Source organism: Meriones unguiculatus, chromosome 21 (assembly GCF_030254825.1).
Source record: "Meriones unguiculatus strain TT.TT164.6M chromosome 21, Bangor_MerUng_6.1, whole genome shotgun sequence".
In the NCBI taxonomy this organism is placed as follows: Eukaryota; Metazoa; Chordata; class Mammalia; order Rodentia; family Muridae; genus Meriones; species Meriones unguiculatus.
The window spans coordinates 56,661,298-56,673,792 of NC_083368.1; the positions used below are offsets into that span (position 1 = coordinate 56,661,298).

At 48.4% G+C, this 12,495-nt stretch overlaps 1 protein-coding gene across 4 annotated transcripts in view; it reads left to right on the forward strand.

Annotated features, from left to right (window-relative positions):
• Garin1b (golgi associated RAB2 interactor 1B) overlaps positions 1–12,495 on the forward strand; it is a 29,549-nt gene that overhangs the window by 14,163 nt on the left and 2,891 nt on the right. For 3 of the 4 annotated variants that reach the window (XM_060373845.1, XM_060373844.1, XM_060373846.1), the window contains 4 exons: positions 2,485–2,528; positions 5,718–5,884; positions 6,206–6,282; positions 7,313–8,084. In XM_060373845.1, the coding sequence (XP_060229828.1) occupies positions 2,485–2,528; positions 5,718–5,884; positions 6,206–6,277 (283 nt within the window). In that variant the 3' untranslated portion in view covers positions 6,278–6,282; positions 7,313–8,084. The remainder of the gene's footprint in view (positions 1–2,484; positions 2,529–5,717; positions 5,885–6,205; positions 6,283–7,312; positions 8,085–12,495) is intronic. The other variant, XM_021661873.2, reaches the window with a different exon arrangement.

Genomic DNA, 12,495 nt, shown 5'->3' on the forward strand with positions numbered 1-12,495 from the left:
ATTGAATGGAGAGCCTCAAGCCTCCTAGGCACGGGCTCTGCCACTCAGCTTTATCTAACCCAAGAGGACCAGGGTGCATCCTAACAGGAAGCAGCCAGAGCATCGCAGAGGCAATAGTGAGGATGGCAAGCTGAAAACCAAGGGTGCTCAGAGCGGCTCCAGAGTGCTTGAAGCCTCACAAACCAGCCCCCCCCCCCCCCCCGCTTTCAGTTCTGGAGAGCCTAAAGGACAGCACCAGCCTCAGCCTCACCTGATGCTGTGGGATTAAATGAACTCCTAAGCATCATTCAACATCCTTTCTGTCAGACTGAAGAGCAGACATGAGCGTGATCTCAATTAGCGTGCGTTACTAATTGTCTTGGGAAAGGTTTACCAGTTTGTACCAAAGATGGTCACTTTATAGCATACAGAAAACTGTAGTTAAATGTTTACATACAATGCCACATTCTGAACCAGCGCTCAATTCTGATAGAGCACTGAAACAGTTTTTCACTGTTTTAAATTATGAAAACACTGGTTTTGTGGTGCGGCAGTCTTAAGTGACTGAGAGATAGCTCTGTGTGCTGGAATGGGGCATGAGCCACAGGCCCTGGCTTCTTTGAATTGTTCTGTTTTCGAAACAGGGTCTCACTATGTTGGCAAGGCTGGCTCAGAATTGAGGATCTTCCTGCCTGAGAGTACAGGCATAACCGCAGTCTGCAGCTAACTTACTAACTAAAGGACACTGTGCTAACTACCTTTCTATTGTGATAAAACGCCACGGCCAAGACAACCTGAGGTTTATCTGGACTTAGAGCTGCAGAACCATAAGAGGCCATCATGGCTAGGAGATGTAGATAGCAGCTATAGATAGCAGTGGGAGGCAGGGCAGCAGGAGCAGGAGCTTAGAGCTCACATTTTCAAATGCAAATACAAAGAGGTCTAGCCGCGTACAACTTTTAATCTCAAAGTCTGTCCTTTGTGACATACTTCCTCCTGCAAGGATCTAAACCTTGGAGAGGATCCAACAGCACCTAAACCTCTCCAGATACTCAAGCCTCGTGTGTGTGTGTGTGTGTGTGTGTGTGTGTGTGTGTGTGTGTGTTTGCAAAACAGACCTTTTTGCATAGATCTCATGCTAAATTACTGGCTGCAACCTGGTCCCATGGCCCAACCCAGCTTCAAAGGTGGCTAAGAAGCATCTTCTCCTTTACACACACGCCCAGACAAAATTAAGTGTTCTCTGTCAGAAATGATAGTCCATGCCTCCAACTCCAGCACTCAGGAGGCTGGGGCAGGAGGATTCCTTTGAGTTTGAAACCAACCTAGGCTAACCTGTCCCAAAACAATAATACCCCACAGAATTAGGTGCTCTATCCCCAAAGGAAAAAGGGGAACAGGGTTACTGGGGACCTAGTTAACCCTACCAGGTTAGAGGGAGTGAAGCTCCAGTAGAGAAATAGGTACTAGCCAAAAAGAGGGTACTGAGAGTCAGGCAGGTTGAAGAGGAAGGAGCTTTAGTAGGTTTAGGGAAGGATCAAGAAGGCCACTGGGTAAGAAGCTGGCAGAGGCCCAGCCACTCCTCAGGAAGGGCCTGAGGAGCCTTGTGAGGATTTTAGAATTGCAGGGGAGGGGGAGCCTTATGTGCATTTTACGTGAGGATGCTGTGATCCAATTTACATCAGAAAAAGGTCACTCCGGCTATTGCCACGACAGTTAATTGGAAGGGTAGGAGAAAGAGACTCAGAGAGACCAGACAAGCAGCTGAACTGGTCTGAAGTGTGCAAAATGGGTCAGGGAGGTTCAGGAAAAAAGTGGAAGTCATTACTTCTGTTATCGAAGTAGCTGCTTTGTATAGACCCGTAGCTTCCTCAGTTTCCCAGAAGGAAGCCCCGTGTGATAATGTTTTCCATTTAGGCACTTTCCGAGTTGGTTGCAGTGTTTGCTCATTAGTAGCAACTGAACAGGAAGTAGCAAACATTGCTGAGAGGCAAGATCCCAGATAGGGTCACACCTCCCCTCCTCAGACAAATCAGTGCCAAGGGCTCTCTGTTCCCTACCTCCTTCCATCCCAACTCCTCTTCCCTTTTTCTCTCCTGGAAGCATCACGTGCCTCACCCACCAGCTGGTGGTTTTCAGATCTATGTCAGCCTGGAAATCTTCTGCCTCAGGAGAAGTCTAGCTAGGGATAAGCTGTGACTTCAGGGCTGAGCATGTAGAGGAGCTAGTAGGATGCTTGCCCTAGCATCCACAAAGACTGGGGTTGGGCTCCAGCACGGCACAAACCCCGAAAGGTGGTGGAGCATGCCTTGTGATTCCAGCGCTTGGGGAGACACAGGAGGGTCAGGAGATCAGATCACTGGCTACACAGCGAGCTTGAGGCCAGCCTCAGATATGTGAGACCTTGTCTCCAAACACAAACAGCAAAAACAACAAAAAAATGAGCTCAGTGTTCTTCTCCCTTAACTTTTGATCTTTGTTTCCTTGACCCTGAAATGCCTGGAGTTCCAGGAGTTTCGAAATGGTGAAGATCAAGAAGAAGACCTCAGGTAAGGAAGGGTGGAGGCTCACATGCCGGGCAGGAACAGCTGTGAGGGTGGGCACTCAGCTCCCCATGGCACCCCTCCGACCTTCTGGATACCATTAAGGAGTACCATAGCATCTCCATGCGTAGCCGTCATCTCTCCAGGCGTTTTGACCACCAAAAACCATTTGTCACTAAGCCCAACCATCCATTTCTTTGAGGTGTTTCTATAGTCCTTTCCAGTTCCACAGAATGACCCTAGCCAGTCCTTTTGCCCTGATATCTGCAGTAGCCGTTTGCTGACTCACTGACTTCTTCGAAAGCATTCACTGGAGGCTCTCTTTGTACACTGCCTTCTCTCAAGGCGGGTAGAGTCCCCTGATTATAACTTACAGAAACTCCTTTCTAGACAGCATTCAAAGTTCACGCTGGGGGGCCAGAGGTATATGCTTTTTAGGTTGTTGGTCCAAGGAGGTTAGTGTCTAAGGCGTAGATGCTAGGGTCAGGAGAGACAGAGCAGACGAGGCCCTGTGGAAAACTGTGAGTCCTTTGTCAGCTTCCCCATCTTTCCTGTCTCACCTGCTCACACGCTTGCTGCCTCAGAGCGACAGATGTGGAGCCAAATTTCAGCTGTGCCTCCTCATTGGTTAGTCGCCCACCACCCACTTCCTTCCCTGAGGAGCTCTAGACCCGCCTGTCCTAACCTTGTACCACACACTCCCCCCAGGACTCCGCTTTCCTCCCTCTCATGCAGCCTCTGGTTCTCTCACAGGATTAAAGCTTATTTCTTAATGAATGTTAAATTGCATCCATGACTCTAAGTCATCTAAAGCAGCAAGCACAGCCCTGGGTACACCATGGGAATTCAGTAACTATCTGGACCTAAGACCATTGACAAATGAATTCTCCATACTGGCTCAGGAGAGACGGCTGCATTATGATGGATTTAGAAATGTAGATGGAGTTGTTTGATACTAGGATCTAGGATCCAGGATCCAAATCAGAGCTTTTTACAAATGCCTAAGTCCATAGGAGGGATAAATGGATAAAGGTCTGAGGGTACATGGGCAAAAGGAGTGGCTGACCCATGGTAGTTAAAACAACTGTTGGATGGTGGAGAGATGCTCTTGCTGAGGACCCAGGTTCAATTCCCAGCTCCCAGGCAGCTTACAAATAAATGTAACTCCAGGTCTGGGGAATCCGACACCCTCTTCTGCCTCCATGCACACCAGGCAGGCTTGTGGTGCAGTCATACATGCAGGCAAAATAGTCATGCCCGTGGAACATCAGGAAACCTAAAAAGCAGCAATGCTGGCGACCGAACCCCTGTGTTCAACACTAAGAAGACAACAGGGAGTGGAGCAGACGGGGGCACAACAGCTGTTTCAGTGACAGCTTTAATTAAATGCTGCCATGCCAGCGCATGGGCTAGCACTGTCAGGTCAGAGCTGTCATGTTAGCACATAGCATAGCATTGTCAGGTCATTGCTGTCACGCTAGCACATAGCATAGCATTGTCAGGTCATTGCTGTCACGCTAGCACATAGCATAGCATGGTCAGAAAGTCTTGATTGTTTCTTTTTTTTCAAGAGACGCCCTAAATCTGAATGTTTTAATATACTCTGTAAAAATGGAAGTGCAGGATACACTAACATTTAGTGGGCAGGAAGGATGTGCCAGAGCGAAGGCTGTGCTCAGCGCTGCCAGCCCATGAGTCCTGTCAGGTGAGCAGAACTCGCTTCCCCCAGATCTATGACCGCCTTCTCACATGACAACTAATTTTGCTGTTTATGTAACATTCAAGCACATTCACAAATGCACACACTTCAAAATATTTCTTGGGGTTAGGGATAAGGAAAACAGAACATTCCAGAATGTTTCTAATGACTGCTGGGACTGGAGAGAAAAGATTTAAATTTTAGGGTATCCATCCAGGTGTGGTGGTGCAGTACTTGGAAAGCTGAGTTGGGAGAAACACCTCAAGTTTGAGACCAGCTTGGTCTATATAGCAAGTTACAGGATAACCTGGGCTACATAGTAAGATCCTTTACACCAAAAAGCATTTCAGGACATCTGACATTGGGACATTCTTAGGCTGATTTTAATGAGCCACATTGGGATGCTCTCTGGACCCCGTTTTCTTTCTCTCGCCTATTGAACCACACCATCAGCCCTCGATTGGAACTTCAGGATAGAAAAGAGGGGAGGGTACAGCTGGGGAGTAAAGTCTTTGCCTTGCAAGAATGAGGAACTGAGTTTGAGCTCCAGAGCCCATGGGGCTGAAGAGATCGCCAGTGTTTAAGACTGCATATTCCCCAGCATCTGTTTGGTTCCTAGTAGCCACTTTGGGTAGCTCACGGCTACCAACTCCAGGGGAACCAGGGGAGATCAGATGCCTCCGGTCCCTGTCGCTACGCCACACAGGAACAGATGGACACACAGGAACTCGGGCACTCAGGAGACACTGGGGGGCATGCCTGCAATCCTAGCCCCTGGGAGGCACTCGAGGTCAGCCTTGGCTGCACAAGAGCTCAGCACCATGCTGTGGAGGGGACGGGGCAGGGAGGAGAGCGACAGGGGTAGAGACTCAGTCTAGACAGCCAGAGGCCCAAAGACCACACCTGTGTGCCCCCATTCGCAGGTACACAAGCTGACCCTTGGTTTTGTCAAAATGTCCCTTACACTTGGGCTTAGGAAACCAGGCATCTCTAATACCCCAAAACTGACTCCAAGGTTTTGGTTACATTTCGGAGAGCCAGGGGCAAAGGGTCTAGAATAGGCTCTGGCTTCGCTCCTCTGCCTTCAAGGCCTTTGTCAGGTTAGTTGACTGAGTGTCCGTGGGGAGACTCACTCAGTTAACCTGGCCGACTGCCATGTTTCTCTCCGTTCGCTGAGGCTGTTTTGCTCAACATGATGTAGTACTTAAGAACGTGGGCTCTGGAGCCAGGCTGGTCGGCTTTGCATATTGACTCTGCCTGGCTGTAATGTGGCCATTCGTGAGTCAGTCAGCCTCCGTGGGCCTCAGAGTCCTTACCTGTAAAACGGGGATTGTGGGAGAGTTGCCTTACAGACTTGCCACCAATGATAAAAGGAACAAGAGTGTGTGTAAGTGACATGCCTGGAGTCTAATGCTTTCTCTCCCGACGAGTATTGGCTGATAGCTTCCAGAGCGTTCTGTGAGCCAGAGTGCGAACACATTCCTTTTCTTAACTAGGGAGAGCGACTCCCTGTGAGAGCAGCGTCCCCTGCACCCGAGATCTCAGCTGGAGGCACACGCTGACCAGCGGAGAGTGGGAGAGAGAGAACCCCTCTGGGCCGCAGCCACTCTCGCTCCTCGGCACCCTGGCTGCCTGCAGCAGGCCACACTGTCCCTATCTGGAGGTATGGTTTTGACGGGGTCCTTCTGGTGGCCTCCATGGGGCAGGCAAGTTCGAGCTCTGAATCAGGACCAGCCCTAGAGTCCTCTGGGGATTCCAAAGGCCTACAGGCAGGGGCCCCAAAGGACAGTGTCAAGCTGCTGGTCTCGGAACTAGAGCCTTTCCTTCCTGCTCTGTGGGGAGGCGTAGGGGTAGAATCTTCCCTCCCTTCTCCTTCCCTGGAGCTCTTGGGTGTCTTCCTCCCTGATGGTGGAGGGGCACCCAGGGGAGAAGGCCCCAGACTGCAGGGTGAGGGGTGCCAGCCTTTCTCTTGCCATTCTCCAAGGTTCCCATCTATGGTAGCTCGTTCACCAAGCACTGCGGAGCACCTTCCAAGCACTGTCTCATAGAGTCCTAAAGAAGGTGAGTCCCTGTTTCCTAACTCGGAAACGCTGTTAAGGTAGACTTGAAGTGTGAACATACAGAGCTATGGTTTCACTCTGGCATTTTCCTTGTTTCCAGTTAGCAATACTCACTCCTCACACACAGCTTCATGACTGTGACCCGGCCACTTCGCAGCCAGGCCCTGCAGTGTTCCATAAGCAGATGTCATTATAGCCCACTGCCCCTCTTCTCTTTCCAAACTGTCTTCCGTCCTCCTGTCCTGTCGCCTGCTTTCCATTGCCCTGTGTTTCCTCTCCTCAGGATGTCCTCTTGCTGTCCCGTGATCTCTTTTCTACTTTCATGATCTACATACAGCACACAAACACACAACAAATACACGTATTAGAAAAGGTAGGTATTATCAGTGGAATACTAACTCTTCCAGGAGACCATTTATAAATAACTGAAAAGCGTTAAATGTAAGTGTTCTGCAGATAGGAATGCATAGTGCTCTTGCAGAGGCCTGAATTTGGTTCTTAGCACTCACTGGAGGAGCTTCGCAGCTACCCATAACTCCAACTCCAGCTCCAGATCTGACACCTCTGGCCTCCACAGACACTGGCACTCATGCACAGAGCCCCCCCAATAAATACATTAAAATTAGAATGTAAATAAGAACAAGTGCCCCCTCTGCAGCTTCACTTCCTAATGTTTCAGTTGGCCTCAACCGAATACAGTCCAAAAGTGAAGTGGAGAGTCAATATTTGAGAGAGAAGCCGCAGTCACGTAACTTTTGGTAGAACAAAATTGCTTGGTTTATTTATTAAGCATGTGGATAATATACAGTGCCTAGGAATTAAACTTTTGTGTGTGTGTGTATGTGTGTGTGTGTGTGTGTGTGTGCATGAAATGACATCTATGTGGTTTCGAGTTGTCTGCAGTTTCTAAAAGCCCCTGGTGGGGAGACAGAGCGCCACAGAAAAGGGCCGTTACTGTCCTTATGCATTCTCGGAAGAGTTTCTCAGCTAACCAATGTGACACTGACAGCTTTTTTCTCCGGCACTCACAGGGAAATATATGATGCCTCCTTTCCTGTTGGGGATAGTTTATGCAGCTGCACCAGCACTTCTCTTCAGCAGTCAGTTTCGGGGGGCTCTATCTGGACAGAGGGGAGGAGGAAGCTGCCACAAGGAGCAAGCCAGAGTTAACACAGCACTGACTGGAGCCTCCTCACCCGTCTGCCTCTCTCTCCACCTGCGCCTGCGGAACAGCAGCCTGACTGGGATGCGCTCTCCGAAAGCCTGGGTCCTGGAGAAGAGCGACTCAGAGAAGCAAGCCCAGATGAGCAGTGACACAAGCAAAGCAAACCGGAGGGGCACAGGCTGGTGGGAGGGAGTCAGAGAAAGAGGCAGAAAGAAAAGTATCACAAGGAAACAGGAGCGACCTGGGAGAGAAGCTGAAGAGAGTGAGAGGAGAAGCAGGTCTCTGAGATACCCCACCGAGCGTCTATTTATCCGATTTAAACAGTAAAGCCGTAAGCCAAGGAGAGCATGTGGTTTCCTCTCTGCTCAGACTGTCCTGGGGCAGCCTCTTCCTCCTTCCTCTGCCTCCTGCCCAGCTCAGGCTTGCTCAGCCTCACCCTGGGCTGGAAGCTGAGGAACACGCCTCTGTTTGGGTTTTGAGATAGGGTCTCTCATATCCCAGCACATGGATGCTGGGATGACAGAGGAACTGGGGACCAAACGCAGGGCCTCACGCACGCTGGGCAAGCACTCCACCAACTGGGTGATGTCAGCAGCCCCTCTTAGGAACAATTCTCAGGAGACCGGAAGACTGTTCAGGTAGGCTGACTCTTCCTGTTGTTGCTCAAACTTACTAGTCGTGTTACTGTCTCAGTCTCCTGAACACGGGCACACATCCCTTTGGGTTGACAGCTCCTGAGGTGTGGACACACCTGGTTGACATACCTTGTGTGTGCGCATTAAACCAGCCATTCTGTATCAAACGCAAGACCGTCGTTCCTCGCTGCCTGCCCTGTCGTTCTCTTCTCCTTTTTGCTTTTGTCTGTCTCACCTGCTCCTGCAGACTGGAATGGAAGCACCGAGACAGAGTTTAACCCTTTTGCTTACTGCTGCGTTCACTGTGGCCGGAGCAGTGCCTGGCACACGGGAGACACTTGATTCATTTGTGGAGTGTTCAGGCAATCCACAGAGTAAGGGCGCCCAGACAGGAGCGTCCAGAGTTCGGATCACCTGCCCACACGCACACGCAAAACCTAAGCACTGCTTTCAGACAGAATGGCCTGGTAGGCCTTGGGCATAGTTGGTGGTGTCATTTCTTTTTTTCTTTTTTTTTTAAGATTTATTTGTTTAGTATGTATACAGTGTCCTTCACGCCAGAAGAGGGCACCAGATCTCATTACAGATGGCTGTGAGCCACCATGTGGGTGCTGGGAATTGAACTCAGGACCTCTGGAAGAGCAGCCAGTGCTCTTAACCTCGGAGCCATCTGTCTAGCCCTGGCGGTGCCCTGTCTTACGTGTGTCGTTGCAAAGTCCTTTCCCTCTCCTGGCTGCTTTGATTCTGGAGCTTTCATTGACTCTCATCTGCTTCTCTTAGAATGCGCTCTGCTCTTACGGCTCCGTCAGCCACCTCCTGGGCAGGGACTCCTACGCCTGTCCTACAGCCTAAGCCTATGAATTCTCTCCATCCATTTACTCACCTCATCACACTCATTTCCCCCATCTTTATGCATCAGAATAATTCTCTGAAGATTTTATTTTGCTCTACTGAATAGTGAACTTGGGGCCTGTGTGTGCTAGGCAAGCGCTCTACCACTGAGCTAACACAGCCACAGCCCAACATTTAATTTCTGAGTACCACCTTCAGTTTTTTCATCACTGACTCTAAAACTTGCTTACATTTTTTTTCTTTGTTTTTCAAGACAGGGTTTCTCTGTGTAGCCCTGGCTGTCCTGGACTCACTTTGTAGACCAGGCTGGCCTTGAACTCACAGAGATCCACCTGCCTCTGCCTCCTGAGTGCTGGGATTACAGGTGTGTGCAGCTATACTTGACTATTTCAAATTTTAATGTTCTCCCCCAACCCCCGCTGTGTGTGTGTGTGTGTGTGTGTGTGTGTTGTGCGTGTGTGCACATATCATAAAACATAAGTAGAGGACAGAAGACAACTTGCAGACCATGTTTTTCTTCTTCCACTGTATGGAATCCCAGGGATTGAACCCTGGTCATCAGGCTTGGCAGCAAATATCTCTACTCACTGAACCATCTTGCCAGCACTCCATATTTTTGTAAATTATATATATGAAATTGCATATACAGCATAGAATGACCTCAATTTCCCGTCCTCCTGCCTCTACACACAGGTGTGTGCCATCACACCTGATTTTTGTAGTACTAGGGCTTGAACCCAGAGTTCTGTGTATGCTGGACATGTGTTCTGATGTCTAAGCTGTATCTTCAGTCCTGTTCACACTTTTAAGAGCTCTCACACACAAGGGTTCCATTTCCTTTTCCTTCCTAGGGAGTCTAGCAATGTCTGTCCAGCTTTCACTGACATACTGCCAGGGCGCTAACCTGTTTTATGACTTTTTCCCTGAAGTCGATCCATTCACCTCAGATAGGGCAACAGCACACCAAAAAACTGGGTCCACTCAAGTTCACCTTGATGAACCCTGAGTTATTTGATGGGTTCCAACAGCATAGGCCACAACCATGGAGGAGCCCCACCCAGCAACTTTAACTTTATACCTGGGCCTCGGGGGAACATGAGCCCAACATGAGGGTCTTTCAGGAGTGACAGCTGCTCCGGGTTCTGGCATCATGTCCAGAAGAGCACATCATCATCGGAACACTAGGAAGTTCCTGATGGTGGGCTGGTGTCCTGCAAGCTACGGGTACACCAGAGCCTCACACCGTGCCTCACCTTAGGACAGCGTTTTTAAGCTTCTGAACTACTACCTGAGGTAGCCTGCTTGTAGACAGCCTTTAAGCGAAAAACGTGTGTGCCTGAGAGAACCTCTTCAGATTCCATTCTGCCCTTCACCTGGACAGCCTCCCACAGCCAGTCAGACCCCTCAGGTCAAGGCTTTCCATCCCCCACTCAAACCTGTCAGCCATGCTTTCCCTGAGTGTCTGCCACTCTTGAACAACTTTGCCTCAACATTTACCTTCTGCTCTGCCCACACCCGACTCCTTTCTATTGTTTAAGACTTCCTTGGTGCAGCCCGAGTCTCACCCCGTGACACGCTCTGTCAGTGATGGCCAATACCCTTTTGTCACCCAGACTTCCCAGAAGGAAGCTGCCCCTTGATACTGAACCTTCTACGGATTAACTCATTAGAACTTCAAGCATAATTTCAAGTTCAGAGAGTAATTATTTGGGGCCATTTTTAGCACACATTTAATCCCAGCACTCAAGGAGGCAGAAGCAGGTAGATCACTGTGAGTTTGAGGCCAGCCTGGTCTACAAAGTGAGTCCAGAACAGCCAAGGATACTCAGAAAAACCCTGTCTCAAAAAAACCAAATAAGAAAAAGCCATTCATTTAGTGGTAGTTTGCTGTTGGTCTCTGTACATGACCTAGCTGCTTTGTGACCATGAGGTAAAAAATGTGGGCTGTAGAAACAGCACTAGTTTCCTTTGGAATATATTAATTTAGCAGACCCCAGCTTTCACAACACAGAAGCCGAGAGCACTGTCAGATGACGCCTGAGACCTCCGACAGAGGTTTCCCCCTTTGTTCAGCTAGCACCCCCTGTTGCTGAATCGGAAGGAACTGGCATGTCCAGAAAGACGCATGTAAGGGTTTGAGCACCACGTGTCTTGAGCACACCCCCATCTGTAATTGAGACACACAGAAAAAAAAATAGTCTCAGGGTAAAATCTGAGCATCTTAATTCCCAAGGCAGAGCATTAACTCTCGTCCAAAACACATATCCCCACGATAGCACACATGGAGGCTTGGGATTGTTCAGGAGAAACGATGTTTCTAGAAAGGAGGACGCATGGGAAGATCAAGTACCACGCAACCTGCAGCAGCTTTCAGCTTTCTGTGTGATAGTTACAAACTTTCAACTCCCCAGTGTTAGGGGAAATGGGGATCACTAACCAACAATAACTTGGTTTTATAGTTCTCTCAGTGAGAAACAGTTAATAACCCAAGATTAGTATTTTTGCATGCAAAACCAAAGTTCTAGGCTTTGAGATAAATGAGCAGCCTGCTTTAATTGGGCCAGTTTCTATCCTAGATTCTCTGCTGATTATGATAAACACCTAAGGAAGAACACATTTCTTTGGCTATCGGTTAGGGTCTATCATTGAGTGAAGCCAAGGCAGCAACTCAAGGCAGGAACTGAAGCAGAAACTATGGGGGATAGTGGCTCGCTAGCTTGCTCAGCTGTTTCTTAAGCAGCTCAGGCCCCCCAGCCCCCTGGTGGCACTCCCCACACTAGTCTGGGCCCTCCTGCATCATACTGCCAATTTGAAAAAACCTCCAGACACTTCCAAAGGCCAGTCTGATGGAGGCAATAACTGAGTTCCTAAGTGACTCTGGCTGTGTCAAGTTGATAGCTGAAGCTAGCTAAGAGACCACGTATGTTTTAGATGGAGTCCTGGGTTTTTATTGAAAATGATTGGATTCAAAATTGTTCTCTAAACTTTATTTTAAACAATAAGATGGGATAAGTACAAAGCTATTACATTAGAAAAGGAGATATAATGGTTATAGGTAAGATGTTTTTGATCAAAAGGTTGAAAAATGCTTTGGTTTAGAAAGGACTTTATGGTAAGACAAAGATTGCTCCACAATGAAAATGAATGAGAGAGTAATTTCAGAAGACTGAATTATATTGTAGAAAGACTGTGAAAAATAAAACTTAAAGTGAATATGACTATAACTAAATTAAGTATAACATAAAGTTTATTAAAATTTTAAGGTCAAAATTCAATGACCTGAGATAAACTAATGCTTGATTCTGTTTGCAATGATAAGGTTTCTTAAGTATGGATCTACTGATACTAATATTTACCAAAAATGGCTTTGAAAATCAAGGACTGATGGTCTGGAGGTATGGCTCAGTAGTTAAGAGCACTATTTGCTCTTCCAGAGATTGTGAGTTCAATTCCCAGCAACCACATGGTGGCTCACAACCATCTACAGAGAGATCTGCTGTGCTGTTCTGGTGTGCAGGCACACATGCAGGCAGAATGCTGCATAGAAAATGAAAAAGAAAAT